Below are 27,370 nucleotides of genomic sequence, written 5' to 3'. Positions count from 1 at the left end.
AGTACTTTACGCATAAAAAGTGGTTTTTAAGAGTTTTTGTCAAATGCTTTATAATATAGTATAGATATTTTATACGTATATTATTAATGTAGTTTGGTAATATAAAAAAGTTTACAGTACATGATTATTCAAAGTTGTCGGTTTGAAATTTTTTGAACTTAACATAACCTAAACAAAAGTACATTATCCAACCTAACCCGTTCAGATGACCTTTCATATTTAACTCAAGTTCTTGATTAACGCATGTTCATGATTTTCCACCAATCAAAGCTTCATTATATATGAATCACCGTGGATATGGATGACCTTCCATATTTATGTAGGTTCATGATTATGCAATTCACATATCACCTTTAATGTCCAAGAATCTTTTTTTGCCAAGCGTTTCCATTCTAGTTCGAATAGACAACCCGTATGTTTGGTGGAGATTCTTTTACCTTTGTAGGTACCGCCACAGTCACAATGAAATACAATTGTAGAGGTCTTGAATCTTTTAGTAATAATAACGCAACCAAGTGAATTTCCAACGTGGTAAACCCAACTTATTAGATCTTGACGAGAACTGAACACCTGAAAATAAAGAAACGAGACATAGATAAAATATATTTAGTTAATACCATGTCGGTTGAAGCAATTTACACTTGAAGAGGTGTAGGTAATAGGGTGATATTTGATTGGTTTGAGTTTGGCTTCAAAGTTTAAAAGTATCAGAAGGTTTCAGGTTCAAATCCAAAAAAATAAAAATCTTTTTGTGGCCATGGAAATTTAAATACGATAACTCCGAATTATCTGCAAAATATATGATCATCCCTAGATTAATTGACTCACATGACAAGTTGGATATAGAGGTTAATAAAAAAATAAAATAATAGAAAGCAAACACATAAAAAGGTAGATAGCGTTTCTTTTAAGGAAAGTTATGGAGTGTATCACAGACAATTATGGGTACTGACGACACCCATCAAAGCCGCGTTTATTATACACGCTAGCGCTTTGTGTCATCATGCATATTATTTTTATTTAAATGTAATAATTAATTGGACAAAGTATATGAAAAAATAATATATTTTAACTTTATTTTTATTTTGATAACGTATTTTCAAAAAATGTATTTTGATATTTAAGATGTAAAGTTTTAAATACTTAGTTAATCGGTTAAAACATTAATTAATTTGTATAAAAACAAATAATTAGAACATCTCCAATATTTTTTTTTATAACAAAAAAATCAATTTTTATTGTCTATAATGCTCCAACACTTTTTTATCTCATTCTAAAAAATAGAGAATCATGAATAAAACTTCAAAAAGGATAGACCAATGAGTGTTAAATTAATATCTCATTTCGTATATATTTGAAAAAGTGTATTTAAATCATAAAATTATAGAATATTTAAATAACATAATTAATGATATAATCTCTAAACTAAAGAAGATGTTGGAGTTGATTGTAATTTATTATAGAGATTTTAACTTTTAATTCTTTATTTTACAGAAATTTAGAGAAGCCGTTGAAGATGCTCTTATATTCCTCAAAATTTTCTTCAAAATGGACTCTAAAATAAATTACATTCATCTCCAACAAATTCATTATTTTGGGGAATCCAAGATTGATTAAAATATTACATTCATCTATTAATATATTTTCTTTCTTTAAATATTTAAGTTTTCAAAGTGTTTTATTGATGGTTTGAATTGGTAATTATTTATACAAATATAGCCTAGCAACGACAAAAGTAGTCGTTAAAGCTCAACATTTTGTCGGAATTGCAACAACCATCGTCATTGAGATGCAGCCTCTGTTAGTGTGTAGTTGTAGTTCCTTGTAGGTAGAAAATTATACCTACCGCGATCATATGTCTTCGCTATAGTCATAGATAATGAAATAAAAAATTAACTTTTTATCTACTGCGACAACCCGTTTTAACATTTTTTACTTTCGGTGTACAACCTACTTTATGGAGTCAAATGCATATGTGACTTTTCAAGTGTATATAAGAAGCTACAGTAAGCACATTTTTGGTGTTCAGGAAGTAGAGAAGAAAAATTGTATGCTAAACAGGGAACAATCCTATTTTTGTATTCAGAAAACTAATATCAGTTCAAACACAAATATTGAGCAAATGTTGCTTCCTAAGCCTGAAACTTAGACCATCCACACACATCTTTCAAAGCAATTGCAAAAAAGCAATTGCATGCCATGTAGGATTTCACTTGCAAATTTTGAAAGTGTAAATGCAAGCCACGTGGACATCTATAACATTGAAATATAATATGTAGAACAATTAATTTTATAAATTAATAATGTTAATGTATTTTTAATAATGTTAATGTATTTTTAATAATGTTAATGTATTTTTAATTACATTAATTATATAATAAATTAAATTATTTTATATGTAATATTTTTAATTCAATAAATGTTGTGTTTTGATATGATTTAATAAATTAATGTTTCAAATTTAAAACAATAAATTATATAATTATATCATATATTAGTCGTTTTAATTAACATTTAATTAAAATAAAACATGTTATTAATTAAAATATGTAATATTTAGAATGTATATATAAATAATTTATAAAATAGTTAATAAATGTTGTAGTAGGGACCACTTTTAAAAGTGTAGGTGACGTGACACAGTTGAAAGTGTTGTAGGTAAATTGCAGGTGTGTGGAAGATAATTGCAAAAGCTGATGTGGTACAATTGAAAGTGTAAATGGATTGCAGGGATATGGATGGTCTTACACCCAAAGAATACCTTGGGAATCCAACAATCGTCGAAAGATCCTGCAGCGTGGGGACACAAATCAAGGGTTCATGAACAAGTGGACTAGGTAGGTGACTTCAACAAGCAAATTATGGTGATTTTAGTATGTTAAATCGATTACGTGAATTGGTTCGAAAACGCGTTCGACATCAGTCCTCGACAATATCCAATTTAATACAACCCAAGAGTCCCTTTCACTTATGATTACCACACACGATAATACCAGCTGTTCTACAACAAAGTGCTGCAACTGTCACCTTCCTTGGATCTTCATCCCCATCCTATATACTGTTAGTATAATATGGGATTTGGAAACGCGTCTTTGACCCACAGACATTCATCATTCATGCCATTTTATTTCACCCTACCCTATATATATATATACAACACTCTTTCATGTCTTCTATCTACAACTTGATTAACATCATCAACATTTACTAGAAATGGCTTCTTCTTCTTCTTCTACCACTGCACTTTCAGTTTTCCTCCTCCACCTGATTCTACTTCTTGGGAGCACTTCTATTGTAGTCTTTGCAGATTTCTACAATGAGTTTGATATTACTTGGGGCGATGGCCGAGGTAAGATACTGAGCGGCGATCAGTTAACTCTCTCCCTCGATAAATCATCTGGCTCTGGCTTTGAATCAAGAAACGAATACCTGTTCGGCAAGATCGATATGCAGCTGAAGCTTGTACCTGGCAACTCTGCTGGCACAGTCACTGCCTACTATGTGATTATCTATCTCTTTCTTGTTCATTACTTGATACTTATTAAACTAATCATTTCTAGCTAGAAATTTGGAAATGCTAATAAAACGTTACTAATTGCATGCAGTTGTCTTCCAAGGGCTCCAACTGGGATGAGATCGACTTCGAGTTCTTGGGTAACTTGAGTGGCGATCCTTATATTCTGCATACAAATGTGTTTAGCCAAGGCAAAGGCAACAGAGAGCAACAGTTCTACCTGTGGTTCGACCCAACTTCTGATTTCCACACATATTCCATCCTCTGGAACCCTCAACGCATCATGTAAGTACTATTATATACATATATATATATATATATATATATATGCATCCTCCTTTCTTCTACATATTACTATGTATGTATAGCAACAGATCTTTTATCCGTCTTTCTGTTTATTAATCTTCCTGTATGATCAATACTTCAGATTTTCTGTGGATGGAACTCCCATTAGAGAGTTCAAGAATGCGGAATCGATAGGGGTGCCGTTTCCAAAAGCTCAGCCGATGAGGATACACTCTAGCTTATGGAACGCTGATGATTGGGCAACCAGAGGTGGATTGGTGAAGACCGATTGGAGTCAAGCTCCTTTCACTGCTTCCTACAGAAACTTYAAGGCCGATGCYTGTGTTGTTTCTTCTGGGAMATCGTCYTGTAATAATGGGTCAACAACAWCATCATCATCATCATCTTCTGGTAATTGGTTATCGGAGGAGTTGGATAACACAAAGCAGGAAAGGCTGAGATGGGTTCAAAAGAACTACATGATCTACAACTACTGCTCAGATTCCAAGCGTTTTCCACAAGGATTTCCTCCGGAGTGCAAGACCCCATAAGATATTCTTTCATGTATTTAGTTTTAATTAAGATTGAAGATAGAATTACTTATTCATATTCTTTGTAGCCATTACTCGATTTAATAATAAATTAAAGATTGGAATTAAATTTTGGTGTATATATGCTCTCCATTGTTTAATTAATTAAGCTTTTTTCTTTTCTTGTATCAAAACTAGGAATTAATTAACTCAATCAAAGATTTGCTGTTACAACATACCTTTTCATTAGCAAATTAAGACAGTTTTCTTTGTTATTAGCGAGATGAGTGTCTTATTTTTTTGGTCTGTAGTTGGAATGAGACAACAGATTGATGCTAAAATCACGATTTTAATGGTTTTGGGTTAGGGTTGGTTCGAGTTGTACTTGGAACATAAATGAAAAACAAGGCTATAAATAAATAATAAACTTCCAATAACCACTACAACAAAATTGGATTCATAGCACACCATATCAATTTCAAAGCGTCCTAATATAATCTTTTATAAGACTCAATTTATAGAACAAAGATATAAGTAGTCCTATCAAAAGACGTTCTAATAAGTTTATAAGACGCTTTTGGATGCATTAACAAGTTTTTGAAGAAACCTTTACTAAAAAAACATCCCATTAGTTATTTACAGAATACTATTTAAAAAAATATCTTATAAAACAAGTATCCTATAAATAAATGGATTTGTATATCACTTTTTTAAAAGTATCCTATATATAAAATAGCTAATTAATATGACACATTGTATTAGAAATGTCCTAAAAACTTTTTAATACGTCAAAAAATGTTCTATAAACTTATTACAATTCTTTTAGATAGAACAATTTATTTTTTGATCCTATAAATCGAGTCTATTGGGACATTTTCATATTGATGGCTTCTTACAAACTCAATTTTATTATAGCGAATTATTTGACGAATATTTATTGTATTACAGCAAATATATATATATATATATATATATATATAGAGGGATGTTATTCTACACCCTTTGCTATTCCTACACCCTATACAACCCTCATCTCAACCATTCAATTTTTAATCAATTAATTGTTTCCTAATATAAAGTATTAATCATAATTAATAAACTCTATTCATATTCCATAAATATTCAAATCATAATAAATGAACTCCAATCATTTCTATAAATATCTCAATTAATTGGGTTGCAAAGGTTGTACAAATGCACAAGGTTGTAAAAGAAATATACCCTATATATATATATATATATATATATATATATAAACATATAAACAGCTGTTTTACAACAAAAATCTGCTCACCAACCCAAGGAAAAGGATTGCTATATGCGTACGTTCTTCTAGCATATATATAGTCTCACCTTCCTTCGTCATCACCCTTGAAAAACCCTATAAATACATAACCCTTCACACCTTGTATCTTCACATCAACCAAACCAAACCTTGGTTAATTCACTACAACAAAATTGGGTTTATAGGACATCTCTACTTTCAGGTTAATCCAAAAAAGTTCATATTAAAGAAAGGAGAGTGAGGGGAAGAGATACACAATAGAATTGAAAACCTCCGAGGATGACTCCCATACAATTCTTGCAAGAACCAGAGTTTGCTGCTGACACAACAGGATTTGTTCAATACCATCATAAAATTGATACCTACATTCCGCTTCCCATTCATGGATGAGCCTCTACTTTGATTCATGGAGCTACTATGGTAACAACTGCAACACAACTGCAACACCTGGGAAGGCAACCCGATTGGCAGTTAGCATGGGAGGGAATATGGACCTTCTTTCTTTTGAAACTGACTGATGTTGAAGAATCAGCGGAATGCCATATCTACATAAAAGAACATTTGTTCGCAGACTTCCAAGTTATACCCGATATATGCAAAATTGCCCTTATAACATTAACATAAATGTATGGGTTCATCGGCGAATCCATATGATCATCAATCTCCTATACGTTCACGAGTCAAACCCATTACAGGTCGAGTTACTTGGGTTGCTTCAAAGCTCACCAACGATCTCTACTCGATGATCTAATGGATTTAGATCAACTATCAAGTCGATGGATAAGGGTAGAACCAATAAGCCAGCCAGCTTAGGGTTATAATTACAGTTTCTCCCATAACATTCTCCACAAACCAATATACCAAAATATATAATTATACAGAGATTAACAAGAAAATGAGCAGGAATATATATGTATCTGAGTCCTTGTCAGTTCGTTAAATTGAAAACCTTACTGTACAGGCAAACCCGAATTATCTCTCCTAGAAAACCCTAAAATTTACTGCCAATTGGTGGAGGAGAGTCATACTACTTGACAGTTTAAACCAGTCATTCATTTTCATTCGTCTTCGTCTAACTCTACGATCTGTGCCCGTCTTTCAGCAGCTTTTTTCCTTACAAAGAACCCCCACCGCATTGCCGCCTTTATCTTCAGCCAACCAACAACAGCTTTCCCAGGCCGGCTGCGATCCTCATCAAACTCAAAGTTTGGAGCTGGTGATGGGATATACGATGGAAAAGAAAACCCATCTTCACCCACCCCCCCTCCATGACCACCTCCCATGCTGAACAGTCGAAGTAGATGTTGCATATCTTCATTCTCGAGCATCTCATGACTTCTCATGCGGATCTCATCCTCTGACATGAAGTCCCCGACACCCTTGTCCCTACCACCGTGGGACCAGTCATCAAAAGGATTCATATTGGCTTGCTGGAATTGTGAAGATGATTGTGGGGGGCCAAGAGCTAGCCCGGCCCTGCTATCATATCCGTTGTTCTGTATCTGCTGGGAAGAAGAATTGCCAATATGGCGACCATTTGAAGCAAATGAATTCATGTCGTACTGCCCATGTGGATTGGTGTTTACATGTTGAGGCAGGGTTTGGTACGCTGTGTCCACATTATCATTATAACCTGAACCCAAGTGATAAAGGGATTTAATCAGATCTCCAAATTTGTATTTTCTCATGTCATCAGGCAAATCAAAGTTTAGATTCAAAACCCAAGCATCATTAGTTGACGAACAGATGATGAACTCATAGCAGATTACGTGTGGTCAATCAGTCTCCCGGTTAAAAAATAAGCATAGTGAAAAATCAAGTATCAAGCACGGCAGCCTTTACCTCCTAATAGCAGGTTTGAATCAACTGAGGCCAACTCTGAGGAACCCACAGCAGGCAGGCGAGGTGGCATTAGCTGATTATTTGAAGCTCTGGGATACTCCATGGAGCTCATTGAATATTCATTACGAGATACACCTGACCTCTTTGGTTGCTTAAAGCTCACAAGTGACTTGCCATCATACTCTACAACTTGGCTCCAGTTGTCGTACGCCTTCTTAACCAATGCATCCACATACATCTGTGAGAACAAAAAACAATAATTTAATTAATGAACCCATGTCCACTATTAATTATCGTTGCTAAAAAAAATTATTACCAATGTACCCGAAGAAACGTCATTTATGTTTATTCAGAGCAAATATGTTTTATGAAATAACGCAAACATGAAGATTCGACATAAAATTTTAAATAATGGGATTTGGAGGACCAACTTTCTCCACTACAGATTAATTGTTTGTTCTATTACCAAGGAGATAAAGAGACAAAGAAGAAACACACTTTGAAAGAATAGGAACATCAAAGGCAGGGAGGAGAGAGACATAGGTTAAAAGAAGATGCTTGTAGTCTAATTACTTATCGAGGAAAAAAAAACTATTGAAATTCAACTACTAGGGAGTCCAGCTCCATATTAGGCTTAACAACTTAGCCTCGTAAACAAGTTCAAATTTTACGTCTTCTGAAATAGCTGTGAACCCTGGGCCTCCAACATGTTAGTGGGTGGTCGACTGTCATTAACACAGTTTCTTGATGTTTCTACCACTTCCAGTTGTTGAGTTTAATCGGACCGTCCACCTTGGAAAAATTCATAGTCTTATACTTCTATTGATCAACACAACCAACAAAAAAAGGACAAACACATTACTGCGATAATAATGGGCAGGCTATTGCATTTTTAAGATAAGTAAGAGAATTTCAAAAAAATAAGACCAAAATAGGAGCAAAGGCTATCGAACCAAAATAAAGAAAACCTATCATGAGAAAAGAGATGAACAGCACCATTTAAATCTACAAACCCAAGAAGAATGAATAGATATAATAACACAATAATGCATATAGCAAAAACCTTTTGACTGTCGGAAAGAGAATCAGCTGGTTGATATTGGTCATTAGCAATAAGACCACTTAGCTCATAGATATTGTTGAAAACAACACCAACATTTCTTGTATCCTCGGGATAATATACATAAAGCTTCCCACTCAGCACACATGTTTTTGCATGCTCTATCAGAGCCTCCCACATCTTATTTGACATGCCACTTCCAAGGATCTAAGGAAAAGAAAGAAGTGCATCAGAAGAGAATTACACATTGAGAGGACAAGATGACCCAACAAACCATACCATATACTTACATTGCGTAGTTTTTGGGAATCCCTCACAACAAGGCGAAGGAAATCTTCAACCGTGAAGATCCCAGCACTATTTAGCCTCTTGTGGAATGATCCATCCTTGCCAATTTTCTCTAATCTCCACACATCATCATTTAAGGCAGGTGGATAGTGTTTCTTGTACACTGTCAATGAGAAAAATAGTTAACAGACTATCAAAACACTTTCTTTAATAACTAAAATAGCAAGGCCATGAAGGTGAACCAACATACATTCCCCTCTATGGTCTTTAACAGTGAAAGCTTCAGTCTTTGCTTCACGAACACGAATGCCTTCACAGAATCCTGAGGCTACCTTCAGACCAAGCCTAAATTTCCTGCTCCTAATCCAACTTGAGTTATCGGTAAAAGTTAGCTCCCCTAATGTTCCAACACCTTCTTTGAGTATCACCTGCAGCTCTCCAGTCAACAGTGGCCTCTTTCCTTCACGCTCTTTTACAACATGGCTTTCAAACTCCTCTTGAGTCCAACCTTCATCATCTTCATTGTTAAAATCACCTTCCAGCACAACAACATCTAGCTTTATTGATGATTCAGGTCCTGATGTAACAACATGCCCGGTGTTAGCATCAACCAAGACAATATGAATAGCAGCACCCTGCTCCCCTTCAACTTTCCCTCCAGTGAAGAGAGGCAAAGACATCCTGGACTTGAAGTGAAGCTGCAAATTTCTCCCATCTGGTCCTTCAATACGCTTAGGTGAAGACCTGAAATTTCATTGGTTTAGACACTTAAATAGGCATAGAATATCATTTAACCAGTTGCGAATATCCGATCAAAAGCTGAACACACTTTCCTTTAGTTATGGATGGGGTCACAGTAAACGTCCAAGATGATACACCTTGGTGTATTCTTTTCGCCATGGATATGGCGTTGATTAACGTTTGAAACAAAGTTGGGGGTTTTGGATAAACACTTCAAAATCTAAAGGTTTTGGATAAACACTTCAAAATCTAATGGTTTTGGATTAATCCAGAACAAAGCAAAACACATCAAGTGCAATGCTATCTGAAACTCATAGGGAAACATAACACTCCATAAAACTATTTGGATGGGATTAGAAAGGACATTGTTCATTACTCGGGATCAGTTTTCCTAAAAGACAAAAGGACTAATATGGTTATTAGCCAAGATGATATGGATATTAGCCAAGATCACCTTAGTGCATCCTTTTTGCCAATAATATGGTGTTGATAGATGAAACTAGAAAAGTACTAACTCAAAATTGGCTCAGAGAAACACTTTGGAATTTAAAGATTTTAGAAGAACAAAGCCAATATATTAAGTACAATCCTATCCACGTTGATAGGGAAAAGGAACATGCTGTAAAAGCATTCAGACTGGACTTTGAAGGATATCATTACTGGGGATCAGTTTTTCAAGAAGACAAAAGTACTTATTTGGATATTAGCCATATGATAAAAGCAGAGTGATGAAAAGGCAACAAGCTTCAACAGCCCTATGATTGAAAATTTCCATCAGTATGGAAAGGTAAGTTCTAGAAGAATGCATCAAGACATCCTACGGTTTATGAGCAACATGTTAGGCCACTAAAGGACATGCATACAAAATGAATCTAGTATAATTACCAAGGTTTTAAAGTACAGAAACGCATGGTTACGCCTCAAGAAGGAAAAATACTAGACAAAAACTATAGAATATACTAAACAGAAATATATTGGACATATTATATACCGAACAGATTACACAACATATATACCAACAAAGAAAATATATAGAATATATATACACAATCTTTACATATAAACTAACAATGAAAAATACATACACAATATATATAAGTATATAATATACTAGCAAATAAATAATATGATATCTCAAGTAGGTTAAAGAGACTTCTATACTCTGTGCTTGAATGCAGCAGGTTCAAAGAACATATATATATATATATATGTGTGTGTGTGTGTGTGTGTGTGCCGTGTGTGAGGGGGAAGAAATGAGGTTTTAAAACATTATTGAGAGGTGAATCGCTGTTGAGAGGAAGACAAGAACCAGACATTCTTTTTTAACCGAAATTTAGTGTTTTGTCTTTTTTATTATTTAAATAAGGAGGCACGCCCACTACATAAGAGAGTGCGCCTCTCTGTAGACTCACTGCTTCACCTACCGCCTCACACTTGCAAGGCGTACCGCGTATGAATCAGCCAAACATTGAGATGCGACACCTCAAGTGCGGTTTTGGGCCACCTTGTCTTGAGGTGCGCCTTAAAGCGTACGCCTCAGCCGGTTTTAAAAACCATAATAATTATAGATCATGAGGTGTAGATTAGTCAAGATGACATCGGGCATTTAGTTAAGAAATATTTGCATGGATGGAGTAGACCAAGGAAGGTGGCCTTAGGTAGGCATGCGTGGAGGTGGACATTTATGTCCTTGACGACCACAGGCCCACAACTGTAGGATTCACTTACTTTCCGTTTCTTTCAGGGTTTCACACTTCATAATTTGGGTTAACTTTAACCCAGTCAAGTAGTTGTATTATGAGATATTGGTTCATGATGTAACTAACATGATGTCTAGCATTTTCATACAAATTACATTTATGTATGCACGTCTGCAAAAAGGATAAGCAAGAGAAAAAGACAAGCCACATAGAGAGACTCGAAACAATCAAACTGCACAAACATGGTAGTAAAAAAATCTCTTCAAAACAGACGTAGGTTACCTAGTATTGAATTGGTTAAAACGACATGAAACCGAAACTCAGGTTTAACTCTAAAATGGGTATAAAATATAATTGGTCCCTAAACTTTTAATTATCCTAATTTGAGTGTCCAACTGTCCATGATATATGACTCTTTGCGATCAACCTTGTATTCCATGGGTATCTATGTGGCTTTGATCATTTGATGGAAATCCAGGTGTAAAGAAAACACTTATAAAGAGATTACTACGGCTACCACTACCTTATGAATGCAATACATTTATAAAAAAAATTATCACAAACCTTCCATTACTTAGTCGAGCAGGGCCTAGCTTTGCTAAAGCTCGCTCCACTTCCTCACTAACCTGTTCACAGAAAATGGCTTGTGAGCTGGTCAAAGGTAGGAAGAACAATCGCAGAAACTTTATGTAACTTGTAATAGGAATTGTATCAAGTAAGACACACCCACACAAAATCATCTTTAGTTCCCTTGGTTCAAAAAGTAAATCTTCCCAAAAACAGTGCTCTCAATGTAAAATCTGATAATAGAATAATGCAACAGTGCTAGTTGTAACAAGTGTCCACAGAAATAAATTAGCTCATACTAAAAGAGAATTGAAAAGGCAAACAAATCATCTCACATATTTTAAAAGTGGAAAATGAAAAAGGTGACATCTTACAACTCTGCGAAGAATAGGTTCCAAGGATGAGCAAAGCTTTTGGAGACTATCCACCTTCAAAGCTTCCACAATTACACTGGATAGAAAAAAAAAATATCTATCAAAAGTGGATTCAAAAATTCTCCAAATAAGCACATGCAAAATGTTGAAATAGCATTTGTTATCAAAAGAAAAAACTTGATATAGAGTTGTAGACGATTTACACATAATCAACCTGCACACAAGCATATTTTGGCAAGAATTGAGAATCAACTTGGTTGCATGAATCAAAGCAGATACTGGAGTGGGACCCTCCATAGCATCGGGTGACCAAGTATGCGATCCTACCCGAATTCGCGCAAGTGTGCCCACACCCCCCAAACTGCAGATGGGGCTGGAGATCCAGACACCAGCTCCTGCTCTGCGTGTAAAGTGGCAGGCTTATACCATTACGCTCACGAGCAGAATCTTAGCTTTGATTGGTATTTTTTTTTCTTAGTGATTGTAAAGGAGGGCGCTCCTTTGTTCTCAGTTACTCATCAAATGGCACTCAGTTCATATCTTTGGTTTTTCTGCACCATATTTTGATCTCCCTTTTCACTCTGCTGGGCCGACACTGACACTGAGAGACGAAAGCTAGGGGAGCGAATGGGATTAGATACCCCAKTAGTCCTAGCYGTAAACGATGGATACTAGGCGCTGTGCGTATCGACCCGTGCAGTGCTGTAGCTAACGCGTTAAGCAACTCATCAGGCCCATGATCTGAAGACTACAGGTTCGAATCTCCAGATCGACATATGATGCTAAACGGAGACCAAGATAGAGAGCTGCTGTTGTACTTGTTCGCTCATCTTTCTAGTGTGCGCTTTAGTTTTCGAATGTCTCGTTCAACTCTTTCCTTTCCCACCAGCTCGTTCTTTACTAGACATCTAGCCGGCCTATTAAGCGCAGCTAAGCTAATATGCGGCCAACAAAGACCGTAATTACATAGATAACTGCTCCTCCGCGTATTCATTGCAGATTCTCTCAAATAACCGCTCTAACTCAGTCCTTACTTATGTATTGAACATCTAGTGGTGATAGAATGTAGAATCCGCAAGAAAGGCCAACATGTTGCAGGAAGAGTTTCAGGTATCCAAATGCTGACTCCCAATCGGGTTGCCTTCCCAGGTMATTGCATATGGCTATATAGAAAGTAACGAGAGCAAGCCCTCGCCCTTTATCCTGTATGGGTTTGTGTTCACTCCGGGCATCTTTTCGATTTTTTAGATTTTAGGTTCTTCGCGAAGCTGAGGTTTAGGGGAAAGAGGAAAGTCTTCGATCCGCCTTATCTTGCAGGTGACGACGACGTCGAGTTGACTTATTAATATTAATTAATGATCTTGCTCAGTAGGAGGGCTGTAAGGGCAGGCTGCTCTATATGGTCTGACCCCACCTACCCGTTCCGCCCAACCGTAAGCTAAAAGAAGCCCCCAAGACAACTTCCAAACCAACTTACTCAGCCAACCCTCAGTAGCGTAAGAATAAACAACTATCAAATACTGCTCAATTTCACCAAGCATCAAAATTTTAACGACCATACATTTCGAATTAAACAAAAGAAAGACCATCCATCACCACAAATTCGTTTGACAGAGAAGCTGTTTGTTGTCCAAGGTCCAGGCCTTATACAAGTCGTATTAACAAATATACATTTCAAAAGGTTTCAAAATAGTAGTAACACTTATAACTGGAAAAACATGAGAACTCAAAGCCAACAAGATGACAAAAACAGTTAGTAGTCTTTCTCCACTTGTTGTGTGTGTTGAAGAATTTCTCAAAATTCTAGGATCTGGACTTATATGATATTTCTCTTATGTAAACATTGTATGCCAATGTAAGTACAGAATTCTCCGTAAACCTCAATGTTTACATCTCTAAATTGTTGGAACTATTTCAAATCAACAGAATTCTCCGTAAACCTCAATGTTTACATCTCTAAATTGTTGGAACTATTTCAAATCAAACTTGCACTATGTAATAAGCAACCACTTGCATTCAAGATCAAGCTTATACAGGGACGGATCTGTGAAGGCCTGAGTGTGGTCCCATGCACCCACTCAACCGATTTCGCGAGTATCTTTTTTGGGGTATGAAAGGTGCACCTGCTAAACTTTGAAGGGTGCTCCGGAATATCAAAAAGTACAAGAAACATCAACCAAAAAACCGAAAAAGTCCCTGGTAATCAACCAAAAAACTTAAAAAGTCATTCGAAACAGTGGAATTCAGCTAAAAACACATCGAACAACTTTGCGGGCCTGGCATCTGATCCAGCTTAAAGGTGCACCAGCTGGCAAAAATCCTGGGTCCACTGCTGACTTTGTATATAACTATCTCATATCAAACACAAGGCGCATGTTGTGAATCAATGTTTGAGCATCTAACAGGCAGACAAAGCTTATCTCCTTATTATTGATAAAGCAATAAGAAGGCAAGACTTCAGGTTCATTCTAATCAGCATTCTGGACATATTTTAGTATTTTACTATAGCTGCAAGTGGAAAAACTATATATCTGAAACCAAATGCAAAAACAAAATGATAAGAACTAATTATTAATGCACTAGTAATGTTTTCACGTTTATCAACTATTCTATCATGGACCATGCTTTTCTTCAGGAACACCTGCCTTGCACCTGGACCTAGGCTCTATTGAGCACTGATGCACCCAGGTGTGGCTGACAGTTTGAATAAGACAAGTGATTGTTCCCACCGACTATGCTGTTACGGCGGTCAAAATACAAAATAGCGGTCAGGACTGAGATTTGAAATGGCGGTTATCGTGGTGGTATAGCGGTCCAAAAATAGCAGTCATAAAATAATATTAGAATTATATATAAATATAATATATATGTATGCATACATAACTTAACATATTATATGCATTAACTCAAAACATAGTTTCAACATCAATACATCAACGTAAACAAGTTTCAGCATCAAAACATCAACTTAAACAAGTTTCACACAAACAAAATAGGAAGCTGAAGCAGAAGCTGGGAAGCAGGGATGTTTAGTGTTGAGTCCACGAGGAGGCTGGTGGAGGTGTCGATGAGGAGGCTGGTGGCTGGAGTAAGACTTGTGGCTGTGAAGAAGACGGAGGAGGCTGTCGACTGTCAAGGAGGGGGCTGGGAGTATCGAGGTCGAGACATTGAGTGAGGACTGAGAAGGACGATGATGTTGAAAGAAAATTGAAAACCTATTACCTAATAGTCTAATCGAATTCGTTGACGGTTAAAGAATGGATTAAAATGATTTAGCGTTTTAAACTAATAAAATAAGTCCAAATATAAATAAGGCTGAAGTCAAAATTAAAGCCCCAAACAAGATCAAAATGTAAGCATCAGGTTCAAAAAGGCCCAACTGCAAATAGCGGTATCGCTGACAGCTATTTTACGTCAAATATCGGTGAAATAGCGGCAAATTGCATCGCTATTCTCAGAACCGATATTTTACCACCGCAATTTTGTATAGGACCGATAACCAATATTGCACCGATTTTAACAGCATAGCCCACCGAAATACCAACTAAGATAACACATGACAGGAAAAAGAAGCCTATCTACACATGGATTCCAAATTTTCCAAAGACCTATTACTTATTACAAGAATCCAAGCCTACAACAGTTACCTAAAACCAAATGTAAATCATAAAGAGCTTCACTCCTGAATTTGACCACTCTGACTTCATAAAAGTGAACTTCCGCTCTTAGAATATGAATCTTATATGCAGTACTGGAAAAAGAACAAGGGTCTCCATCTCAACTTAACTAAATCTAGGCCCAGTTCAGTGGAAAACCAATTGATTTCAAGTTGAATTGAATTTTACCCAGGTTTGCTTAGTTTCAAATTCAAGACGATATGTATTCTGATAAGCATCCTTTAATTGCTTACCCAAGTGTCCAAAGAAAGCATAAAGTAAGCACATGACTTGTCTCCATGAGTATGACTAGAATAGTGTAGCAGGGCAAAGATTGCAACAGTATCAAAATATGAGGTAATATGTTGCGAACAATAGTATATTCACAATGTATTTTGCTATATTTGCATGTCTTTAAAAACCCCAAAAAAGGATACATAGGGAGGAAAATTGTACATAAGACTGATGTTTATATTGAAGATAAGAAAGCAATGCTGTCCACCAGGACCCAGATGACTTAAATTCTTTCATTTATGCAGCAGAGTGTCTAGAAGGATAATTGAATGTATGAAAAGAAAAATGAAAGGTGAAAGATGAAAGATGATAATAAAACCTACCCTCATAATGGATCGGCCTTATGAACCAATCTACACACAAACAATACCATAATCACTATACATTATTATAATGATGGATTACAATACCATAATAACAGAATGCCACATACCAGAAACTACCGCTAATTTAACAACTGGGTTAAATAAAACAAGCATTTTTTAGACCTGCTCACATTCAAAATGATGTTACTGCATGAATAGGGATCATAAATTTTACCATTTTCCTTTATCCAAGAAAAGGTATTTCTAGTTTGCATGGGTCTCCTGCTTAACCTGAGAAAAGTAATTCCATTTTTGTCTAAATTTCGGACTAAATGGGCATCTAAAAACTCTAGAATCCTAGAACCCCTGATATTAACATTGACCAATTTTACCTCAAAAATAAAGACAAATTACATTAAGTGATTTCTTTCATTTTCCATTCATGGCACTTACGGTGATGAAAGAAACAAATATTTAGAATCTACATATTATATTGAGAAAATGGATGCATAATTATTTAGTAAGAATCATATGTGATTTAGAATTTGGGTATACTAGATTAAGATATGTTTAGGGGGATTCTAGACAATTATCTTATTTTGTAAGCATTTGAGTTCTGCTATGAAGGGGACACTTGAATCAGCTGTCATCACATGATAGTGTCCATACTGAAGACTAGTCTTCCTCCTCCTATCATGCCTTTGGGGAATAAGCATGTCAAAAGCTTGGTGGAAAGTTCATCTGCTTTCCTTTCAGTTGCCTCATTGGCAATGGCAAAGGCTTGGATGGGTCTAATGAGAGTGAGGTAGGTGGGTGAAGAATTGTGGAAGGTTTTAAGATTTTAATTTGACATGGGTAATTTAGTAATTTACCTATCTTGTCCCATCCTCCTGATTTTTGTTCTATCTAATTTGGTGGGGTTTCGTCCTGCTAAGTGGTGTCCTGTCTCAGTCTAATTGTCGCACTAAACATAGGACAACGAGTTTTTTTTGTGCTTTGTTCTTGTCCCATGTACCAAACGGTCCAAACACACCGTAAATAGCCTCAAGGACATCTTTAATATGTTCTTCCTCACAAATTCAGGAGAATCAACCAAAAAAGTATGCATGTAAACCCATTTAATCCACCATGTTGTCATCAGAAATTAAATTGCTGGAAAATTCTCCGTTATCCTCCAAACTTGACCCATTATATGAAAGCTTGTGCTTGACATAATTAAATTCTGAAAATTCATATTAACTACACATACATGGAAATTTCCTACACATAGAAGTAATACATCAATATACTGTAAAGCAGAACCATTGTAAGTGGGAATATATAAGAGCTTAAAATATTTATAATAAAAAAAGCAAAAATATTGGATGCCTGAACAGACAACTCTACTAGTACCCGAGAAAAACAGAAAATCCAACATAAGCAATGAACAGCCAACTTTACTTGATACGCCAGAACAACAAAAAATCCAACAACATAAGTAGTACCCAACTCAACAACTCCATGAACAAAATACAAAATCAAGGCAACACGCATGATATCATAGTCAACGCACTTACTTTTACACATTTCACAGAGCAACTGATAGTTTACCATGTCAAGAACTTCTAATTGCAAATTAGATCTCAACCACACGCCAAAAACAAAGGGAAACCAAACTTCATTCATTACCTGGCTAAAGCGGGCCGTTTACGCTCCGGCTGCTGTTGTTCATCTTCACCACCCTCCAAACTCCGTTTCCCTCTCTCCCTCATTGAATTTTTCCTCTCCATATTCCTCGTCTGCATTTCCTCCTAGTTTTTCAAAACCCAAACACAATCTACAAAGCGTAAAACAGTTATATAAGTAAAAAAAACGAAACCCTAGAAATGTTTTCCAAGTCAAAGATCCATCGTATGGAAAACCCTAAATTGAAGATAAAAGTAGAGGCATCTGGTAATAAAATTCCAGATGATGATCAAGAATCAGCGATAAGTATTTATAGTTATACCTAAATTCATGTAGAATATACAAAAATACCTGTGAGATTTCCGAAGTTTCTCTCACTAAAAACACACAATGACTACGGGTCTGGAGGAGTCTTCTCTGACGACTAGCAAGTGTCGTAAGCTGTTATGCTTTCCCCTTCAGATCTTTTGGTTGGGTGAGATTTTAGCCGTTGGATCAGCAGATGCGCCGTACAGTGCCACGTCAGATAGCGCGACTTTCGGCTCAGCTCTAGCCAAAAGTTTGGGTTGTCTATCTACCTCACGAACCTTTTTAAGCCGGATATTTCATCATATTCTGTTTATAAAGACTTAATTACGTCCATAAAAAATAATCATAAAGAAATGTCTCTACAATTTATATTCTATAATTTTTTAAGGCTTTTTTTTTATTTAAACTTGCGTTGTTTACCAATTGTCTTGTATTGAACAGTGTTAAAGTAAACAAATACTATTATATCCATGTATAATATAGTTGTGTATCCGTGCAATGTGGCGGGAGCCGTGAATTTTAACGATTTTAAAGTTTCACTGGTTTTATTAGAGAATATTTAACGATGATATAAGTTACATTTGGTTTTTACTATTAATACAATTTGAATAAATAAAAGTTATGGTTTCAATTACAGTCTATCGATGGAAAAAATTATATAACAGTTTAAAATCCTATATATTTAAACGACTTCATAAATATATTCAATTTACACCAAGAAACTTCACTAATTTGATTATGACATAAAAATAATGCAAATAGCATTCCCGTGGCTAAAATAACTAGGGAAAAGCCAGAGATTTAACAATCTAATTTCTTTTATTTCTCTTTGTTGATTACATATTTACAGAATTAGCCCCTCAACAATAACAAAAGTTGTTCTTCTACCCTTTAGCTTATACACAAAGTGAGGCATAGTCCCTAAGACCTTGAACCTTACCTCAATTGTCAATAATAGCCCTGACCTGCTAAAACCTGACAAAACAATAGATAGTTAAGTTGATTAATTTCAAGTGATTTCATAAAAATGCCAACAGGTTGATTAGCAGAAAGAATTTTCAAAACCTTTAACACGACCACACCAACCTTCTCTCGAACTTGATGCACATCAATTTCTATGTGTTTAGTGTGTTCGAGAAAAACAGAGTTATTTGCTATTTGGATAGCAGACTTGTCATCGCAAACAGAGTTATCGTAAGTAAATCATTTAAAATTTTGAGAAACTCAAACAATCTCACACGTGGCCAAAGCCATAGCCCAGTATTTAGACTCAACAGAACAACGAGAAACAATATTTTGTTTCCATCCACCAAACACCAACATTTTTCTTCCTTGAATTTCAACTCAACCCATTCTTGCAACCAAAAAAAAAATGGACCTAAACTTGTTAAAACATCCATTGTCTCATCATAAAACACCTTACACCCATGAGGATTAATTTCTTGAAAACACGGGTATTATATGAAGATCCCTTCTTACTTTTCTCATAATAACTTTCATTCTTACAAGAACCCAATCCAAATTAGACGAATGATCGTGCAAATCCAACCCTAATAGATTATATAGTATTTTATCAATTTTAGTATGTGTATGCATGTGATTGTAATTCAATATGCACATTAGTTTTAGAATATGGTTATGATGTAAAGAACTAATGTTGAGAATTTTTTTTACAAATTAATCGAGTATTGGATAACCTCGGGTTGGGTTCTTTTGGGTTGGTCGGCTTTTTGTACACCCCTACTTATGTGAGCAACTTTTTTAGTTGGTAAGCGGTAAGTAGTATTCTCGTTAGATGACCATGATTAGTTGGTTGTTTTCAAAAAATTGTATAAAAGGTCGTTAATACTAGTTCATATTGTTTGGGAATTCTGTTGAGGTTTCAGTATGAGTAGTGCATCAAGATACACTAAGTGACGCAAAATACAACCTTTCGTTAACGTGGTAACAATATGGTGTTGAAGTTGTTAATTCCTGAGTATCATTTGTTAAAGTGCTTATTTAAGTACTTATACAATTAGCCATGGACTCTCTTAGCCTTGTAAGCTAACCTGTGTCGTATATCACTGGAAACACGCACATAGCATTTAGCAAGGGGAACGACTTGGCATAGATCACCATAGCAGACTTTTATTTATCTTATGCTGCAATATCTAGTTTGATAAGTGACATACTAGCTATTTAGATTTTGCTTTTGACTGTAAGTCTTCCGCTGTAATAGAATTGTTGAAATGAAACGAAATGAAATTCTAAAGCTATTTAGAACATCATTGTAACAAACCACCACAAGGACAAATATCCATAATTTCTAACAAACCACATGGACCAACTAACCCTTCTATAAGAAAATAAAATGGTGTCAAAGGGTGCCACCATAACCATTGCTACACAATGTCACCAGATCCAACAATGTTGCATACAATACATCTAGAGATAGATGACCTAACAATCTCTTTCTTTCACCATCCCAATCCTCTCTTTCAACCTCTTGCTTGTATTCCTCTCCCATTCCAATTCCGTTTCCCATTACCAACCACCACGAAATGCCGCCACCTTCTGGATCTACGTGTGCCACCAGACCTAATACTTCACCCTGTTCCACCTCAAACCACAGGCTCAAAAAGTCCCTGCTTGCTTTCATTCCCACAATCACAGCTTCTTCATGCAGCCACCGGATTATTTGACTTGCAACCTGTTACATATAAGTCACAATTTTCTAGTTGTAACTTTGTATGTTAAAAAGAAATATATTTTGGGTTCATTTAGAAACATACCTGCTGTAAAAGTATGACATGGAGATCAGCCAAATTGCACTCATATCTGTTTACAGAAGAGCTGTTTTCAGACTTCCCTTTGAAGAGGCCAACTACATTTGGTGCACCTTCCCCTTCTATATTGATACAATCATCATTTACCACCACTTTTGTTCTGAAATGTTTCTTCTCTATTGCCAAGCTCTGTTGCCCAGCATGAAGAATCGACTGAGGAACATCCACCACAAGTGTCCATGAAGATGTACGAGAATGCCAACTGGGATGAGATATCAAACGTACATATGATACACTGCTGGCCTACAAGTGTCGTAAAGAATAAATTATCATTTAAGGTCGGTATCCTAAATAGTCCAATCAAAAGCAAAAAAAAAACAAAGGTTATTTATTACCAGATTTTCTAGCTCCATCAGAACTTTATATGAAAATATTCTGTGAGCCAGAGACATGCAAAAATGACCCAGAAGGTTCGACCCATCTTTTGCCGGCTGACCAAACAGTTGACTTCTGCTAGGAGAAGCTGATCTATTCTTTGCTCTTACAAACACATGTTCATGAAAAAGCTGTTTCAAGAGAATTTCAGAACTAATTCTATTAGGAAGAAATGATTTCTTCTGAACTTCTTGTTCGTCTTCTTCATCAATCATAGGTATGACGGCAGCTTTCTCATCACTTTCTTCTTCATCATCAACGACATGATCATCTTGAGTGGATGATAAAAGTGAAATAAACACAGAGGCCTCTTGATCTATGTTTAACTGCAAATGATTTTCACGTATACCAGTCACATTCACGCCTAAAGACGGGACAAATGCTTCTTGATTAATCAAATTAAAAACCTGCAAATGATCCATCCAGAAAAAATGTAATAACAAATTAGTAAAACAAACTTGCTCCCTCTGACAGAAGATGAAATGAAACATTTTCTTAATCTCTTAGTCCCGAAAGAATTGCAGCATTTGGAAATATATTTCAATAAAGTTATCTATATTCCCCATCGTAATATTAGGAAAATAGTAGCGATTCAGTTTGGTCACAATATTTTTTCAATGTAGATTGCTAGATTTAAAAGATACCACTGTGTCGCAAAAAATAAGTGTCCACATTTTCATTTTAGTTTGTTCCAAAATAAATGCCTACTTTTCAATTCTATACTTAATTATGAGATGAAGAAATTCATTACTCCTATTATTAAGGGTACAATTGTCATTTAGTTAACTAAAAAGTTTATTGATTACACATTTCTAAAACTGTGCGCACTTTCGTTCTGGACATCTATTTTGGGATGAAGACATTTCTAACACTTGGTTATGAACTTATGATTAACTGCACAAGCGTGAAGGGTCAAATATTGCAATTCTTGTTGAACAGGAGATATATTTGTGAAGCATGAGAGGTATAAAAACAAAAAGAAACTACCTGCTCATCAAAAACCGCTCGATGAACTTCACGAAGGTCAGAATGCCTTGTTTTTACAATTCCATCATCACTTTCGGCTTCTCTCTTAGCTTCCCCAGACAATTCTGAATTTGATATATTTGTGGCTGTTCTATCTGAACCTCTTAGAATAGTATCAGAATTTCCACTAACAAACCCAAATTGAAGAGTGTGGCATGCTTTTGAAGGCAAATTCAAAGCAAGCATTCCAGCACTGTCGTGTTCCACACGGACAGTGGACAACGAGGATGGACGAAATACAGATGCTGGGTCATATAACGTGTTGTCAAACAAATCAATGTAGAAACCTTCATTGCCAGCAGCAGAAGCAGCCATGCGGTGTCGCTTAACTTTCCAGTTCTGCTGCAGTCTGTTAGCAGGTCAAGATATCAGGTAGATCAGCAGTAGCTAATGCATTTTTTAGTACAATAAGCTCTTTTATTAAAACCAAACCAGACAAGCCAAGTATATCCCACCCAGATCCATGAAGACCCACGACTTGTGGAAGAGAGTAATGGCAGATGGAATAAGCAAATCATATACATCAAACAGCTTATGAATCACATACTCAGCTGAATTCAAGGACGCAGACAGATATGTAAAAGGTGTAGAGAGCTGACCTTATTAGGGCTCCATAGAATCTCGCTTCTCTGGCAACTTGCTTCTCCAATGCTTTGGCAGATTGCTTAAAATATTTCCCAAGGTGCTGAAACGGAGAACCCGAGTCAATTAGAAGTTGATTGGCGTGAAAAAGAACTATCACATAATATGTTGCTAGGAATTTTGTCATTCAACCAGTTCAGATTGTACCTCATTTCTTTCCAGCCTCACAGAGGAGACCAAATGCCAGAGAAACCAAAAACTTTATGCTCTAATTTTTGGAATATGATCATCATAACTAGAACTCAGGGTAGTTTAGGATGTTAAGACCTATGAGGATATTATGGTCTACTTAATAGTAAGGGTATCTTAGCCCTTAATAATTTTATTGTTTCGTAGTTTCTTTAGATAACATTGTAAATTCCCAATTCTATAACGAGGTGAATTTTTAATATTTAACATATTTGAACTGCCCGCAGTGTGTGAATCAATCTCCATTGGCACGGGGCCTGGTATCTTATATGTGAAGCTTTGGAAATTCAATTCTAGTCATCTTTCAACTGTTTTTCCATGGTTATTTTTCAGTTTTAGGCACCAAAATAACCCAAACAAAAGGACCAAAAGGAAACTTCACAAAGAAAAAAACTTCCGTATTCTCAATCTGAAGTTTCTGAACTTATTCATGAGACAACAGATATGCAAAAGCTTTCTGCTAGACCATTCTATATAGAGAAGCATGCCTGTTTCTGGCTTATGATATAACAAACTAATAAGGGGCAGCAACTTTGAACATATGTGTAGACACAAAACCTCCCTTTCACTACACATGAAAACTCTCAAGACAGATAAGATCAGATACCCGGAAGCATTGGAGTTTCGTTGCTGTAGATACTGCCAGGTCAGATAAGAGTTCGTTAGGTAACTGCTTCGGCCTGGTCATGCCAGCCACTGTGACAGCATCATTAGCTTCAACCTACACAGAAAGTTTAAAGAGAAAAATCAAAGAAAGCAAGTTTAAGTCCAAGGAACTAATTAACATTGCTGTATAAAATCATCCCAGTTTACAAGTTCTAATTTGCATACTACCGAAGATTAAAATGCAACTTAAAGGATGCAACCACTAAGAGACACTTTACTCTTACGCATAAAACGGCTAATGTAAAAAAGATCACATACTGAAACAACCTACATTCAAGCATCAACAAAGGATTCTACTATTCCTTTATTTAAATACTTTTCAGAAAAAAATCAAAACAATACAAAATACTAAAATCACATATCTGCATAACAGAAACTTATTCAAGGTAAATCCCCTAACGAGGCTATAAAATAGACCTTAACCTTTAGATTATTTCCATGTTGCCACTCAGTGATGTTGAAACTAAATTACTTCTCAAATTGAATCTTTTTTATATTCTGTGTCATTAAAAGAAAAGAAATATCCAAAATATCAACTAAAAGCCATAAATTTTGTCTAGCATTTCAAGATAGAGCACGAATAGTGGCTATATTAGTAGACTAAATCCCTGACATTACAGGCATATTCCCCAAGGCATTCATATGAATCGCAAGTTAAACCCCTGATTTGGGCCTACATGGTGAGCAACAAAGCCTTTGTTTAACGTTTTTGGGATCAATTAAACCTACTAGCTTCTTCAAGTTAGAGCCATGATCATAGCTAAATATCGAGCTATAAATCCTAGTATTGTTACTAATTTCCAAAAACCCAAGTTCAATATCATCATAGGACCAAAAAACCGTCAACAAAAGGTAACATCTTAATCTCTTCTGTTTATATCAATTTAGAGTTGGGATAACTCTGAGACTTACCGTGTTAATGAGATCAATGATAACAGACAGCTCTTGGTGAGCCAACTGTAGATTCTCAACCATGCTCTGCCATGGCCATGGTGCTGAAGATGTCGTATCTTTAGAAGCAGAAGCAGCATTATCACCTTTCTTCTGCTTCTTGTTTGGATCTTCTCTCTCCACTGCCCAAGCAAAGTCTATTCGCCGAATGAGATTCACTCTGTTATCGTCGTAACTCAAATCGCTGCAAACAAAAAGAAAAAAAATCAGAAACTCAATTGATCAGAGAGCTGTCGAATGTCAAATTAGAGGAAACAGAAGGTGATGTTCATACGGAGGGAATCTTTCAGCTCCATTTTCTTCAATCGCTTCCAAACGTTTGACTGGTAGTTTGTCGAGAGAGATACTCAAATCCCCATCCATTTCCTCCGACGTGTTCTTCAGGAAGAATCAGCAAGTTTCGTCTCTAGAAAAATAAGTTCGAAAAGAGAAAATATTGAATACAAACAAATGGTACAAGCAACTAATATATATTGCTATAAATCTTCAGCAGACTACATGTTCAGAAGTCATTGCACAAGTATTTAGCAACAGTTACTGAAATCCTGTATGAAATAATTGTATACGGTTAAAAAATATGGTCTACAACATGCACATTAACTGTCGCTGCTGAAAATTTATGAACGACTGCTTGCAATCTTTTCCCACATCATAAAGTGTTCCTTTACCTACACAAACACACAAGAATCAAGGTGCGAGAGGGGCCTAGCCTGTCTCTTAAATCAAATCTGATTCACATGGTACCACAACTATATTCAAGTATTTTTACTGTTTTGATGAGAACCCAAGAGATTTTTTGAAGTGTGGTATTAGCTCTTGACAACAACAAGAAACGTTGTATTAAGAAACACGAACGGGTGAAGATTACATGGAATACAAAGAACATAAAACCAATAGAATTGATTGATATTATATTTCGTACATGGACTATGTACGGCTATTTACAGAAAAAATATAACCTCAGTCATGCATACTAATTGAATTAATTAAAGAAATTGGACGAAGCCTAATAAGGACAAATAAATGAAGAATAATTGAAGAACATATTACACAACATAAATGACTGAACAAGTTGATAGGATCCCCCTTTTTACGTCCCCATGCCCTCTGTGTGGCGACATGGGGGCGAAAAAAGGAAAGAGAGGGATGGGGTTTCTCTCGCTTTTGGCATAGTGGGCCCCCCCCCAAACCAATAACCTAAGCTGTAGCCAGAATCTTAGCACAAACATGGATAAGGCCAAGCACTTGACATTTCTTCAATTAATGAAAACAGATGTTGCTGTGAATTCCACTATACTTAACGTGATAGTGTCAGGAGCATGTAAGAAGCTAAACATAACCCATAGTTCACTAGAGTCTCCACTCTATCTTTATCAATGATCTAATTCCTTGTTGGGGACAACTACTAAGCCCCAAGAAAAAAGGAGCTAAACAAAACCCATGATTTATTTACAAGCAATTGTTGAGTGCTTACATTTATAATTTGAATAAGTAGCATAGCCAACAACCATTAAACAGATTTACCTCTTTATGTAATGTCCCTCATGGGAAGAAAGCAATCTTATATGCTATATATAAGTAACCAATATATCAACAGAGGTTAAGCATTATACTTTGCATATTGTAAGCGACTATCAACAAACATGGAGAACTCATTAAACCCTAGGAACTAGGGAGACCTTCCATAGAAGCACAACACTGCGATCTCGTGATCTAGGAAACATAATTAATAAGAATAATAAACAACGAATAACCTAACAAACAAATAAACATCAAAAAACTAAAAAGAAAACATCAAGATTTGAGGAAATTAAGAAAGAAAAACACCTGGGAGAAATCAGAAAGGACCAGTGAGAGTGAGAGTGAGAGCCAGAGACCGAAAGGGCAGAGCCCTCGTCCACAGCCACAAGGGCAGTGCCGTCCAGTGCGTGAAGGCCTGAAAGGGCACAACCCGTGTGTGAAATGCTAAGAGGCAGAGCGAGAGCAGATGCAGGACTGGAGGTCGTCTGATCTAGAGCGAGGGCGTCAAATCGAGAGCGAGAGAGAGGGCATGGGCCTTACCATCGGACTCCAAATGATTTATAATGTATTTACAATTAGATGTTCGCATGATTTTCAAGGGATGTTTGAATTGTTTATAAAAATAATTTATTGATTTATTTTGATATGATATTAATAATAAGTATTTTTGAGGATTTAGATAAATAATTTATATTGATGTTAAATCAATAATAAAGAGTTTTTAAAAAAATTAAAGTCTTTTAATTTATAATAAATT

General features: G+C 35.8%; 3 protein-coding genes across 8 annotated transcripts; 1 reads left to right on the top strand and 2 right to left on the bottom strand.

Moving 5' to 3' along the window:
• Positions 1 to 3,160: 3,160 nt before the first annotated feature.
• On the top strand, positions 3,161 to 4,466 carry LOC112505057 (probable xyloglucan endotransglucosylase/hydrolase protein 23). The gene is made up of 3 exons (XM_025109016.1): positions 3,161 to 3,501; positions 3,606 to 3,799; positions 3,942 to 4,466. Exons 1-3 carry the CDS (start codon positions 3,214 to 3,216, stop codon positions 4,348 to 4,350), a joined length of 891 nt encoding a protein of 296 aa, XP_024964784.1. The 5' UTR covers positions 3,161 to 3,213; the 3' UTR covers positions 4,351 to 4,466.
• A 1,982-nt stretch (positions 4,467 to 6,448) lies between these two features.
• On the bottom strand, positions 6,449 to 18,517 carry LOC112505033 (calmodulin-binding protein 60 B). 5 transcript variants are annotated; one of them, XM_025109010.1, is made up of 9 exons: positions 18,110 to 18,178; positions 16,460 to 16,489; positions 12,187 to 12,262; positions 11,810 to 11,871; positions 9,055 to 9,548; positions 8,807 to 8,967; positions 8,520 to 8,723; positions 7,457 to 7,694; positions 6,449 to 7,247 (listed from the first exon to the last, which is right to left on the bottom strand). In XM_025109010.1, the coding sequence occupies exons 5-9, from the start codon at positions 9,482 to 9,484 to the stop codon at positions 6,673 to 6,675; spliced, it is 1,608 nt and encodes a 535-aa protein (XP_024964778.1). In that variant the 5' UTR covers positions 9,485 to 9,548; positions 11,810 to 11,871; positions 12,187 to 12,262; positions 16,460 to 16,489; positions 18,110 to 18,178; the 3' UTR covers positions 6,449 to 6,672. The 5 variants fall into 5 exon arrangements, with proteins under 5 accessions (XP_024964778.1, XP_024964755.1, XP_024964764.1 ...); XM_025108996.1 differs by lacking the exon at positions 16,460 to 16,489 and adding an exon at positions 18,458 to 18,517 and having other exon boundaries at positions 6,673 to 7,247; positions 18,110 to 18,257; XM_025109005.1 differs by lacking the exon at positions 16,460 to 16,489 and adding an exon at positions 18,458 to 18,508 and having other exon boundaries at positions 6,673 to 7,247; positions 18,110 to 18,231.
• A 2,130-nt stretch (positions 18,518 to 20,647) lies between these two features.
• Positions 20,648 to 27,088, bottom strand: LOC112507701 (mediator of RNA polymerase II transcription subunit 17). 2 transcript variants are annotated; one of them, XM_025112365.1, is made up of 9 exons: positions 26,920 to 27,088; positions 25,367 to 25,498; positions 25,054 to 25,276; positions 24,083 to 24,196; positions 23,244 to 23,329; positions 22,606 to 22,993; positions 21,579 to 22,025; positions 21,190 to 21,486; positions 20,648 to 21,107 (listed from the first exon to the last, which is right to left on the bottom strand). In XM_025112365.1, the coding sequence occupies exons 2-9, from the start codon at positions 25,453 to 25,455 to the stop codon at positions 20,775 to 20,777; spliced, it is 1,977 nt and encodes a 658-aa protein (XP_024968133.1). In that variant the 5' UTR covers positions 25,456 to 25,498; positions 26,920 to 27,088; the 3' UTR covers positions 20,648 to 20,774. The 2 variants fall into 2 exon arrangements, with proteins under 2 accessions (XP_024968133.1, XP_024968134.1); XM_025112366.1 differs by having other exon boundaries at positions 21,579 to 21,944.
• Between the last annotated feature and the right edge of the window lie 282 nt (positions 27,089 to 27,370).

This window comes from Cynara cardunculus (assembly GCF_001531365.2).
Source record: "Cynara cardunculus var. scolymus isolate 2C chromosome LG 2, CcrdV1, whole genome shotgun sequence".
In the NCBI taxonomy this organism is placed as follows: Eukaryota; Viridiplantae; Streptophyta; class Magnoliopsida; order Asterales; family Asteraceae; genus Cynara; species Cynara cardunculus.
This window is presented reverse-complemented; position numbering and strand designations above follow the sequence as displayed.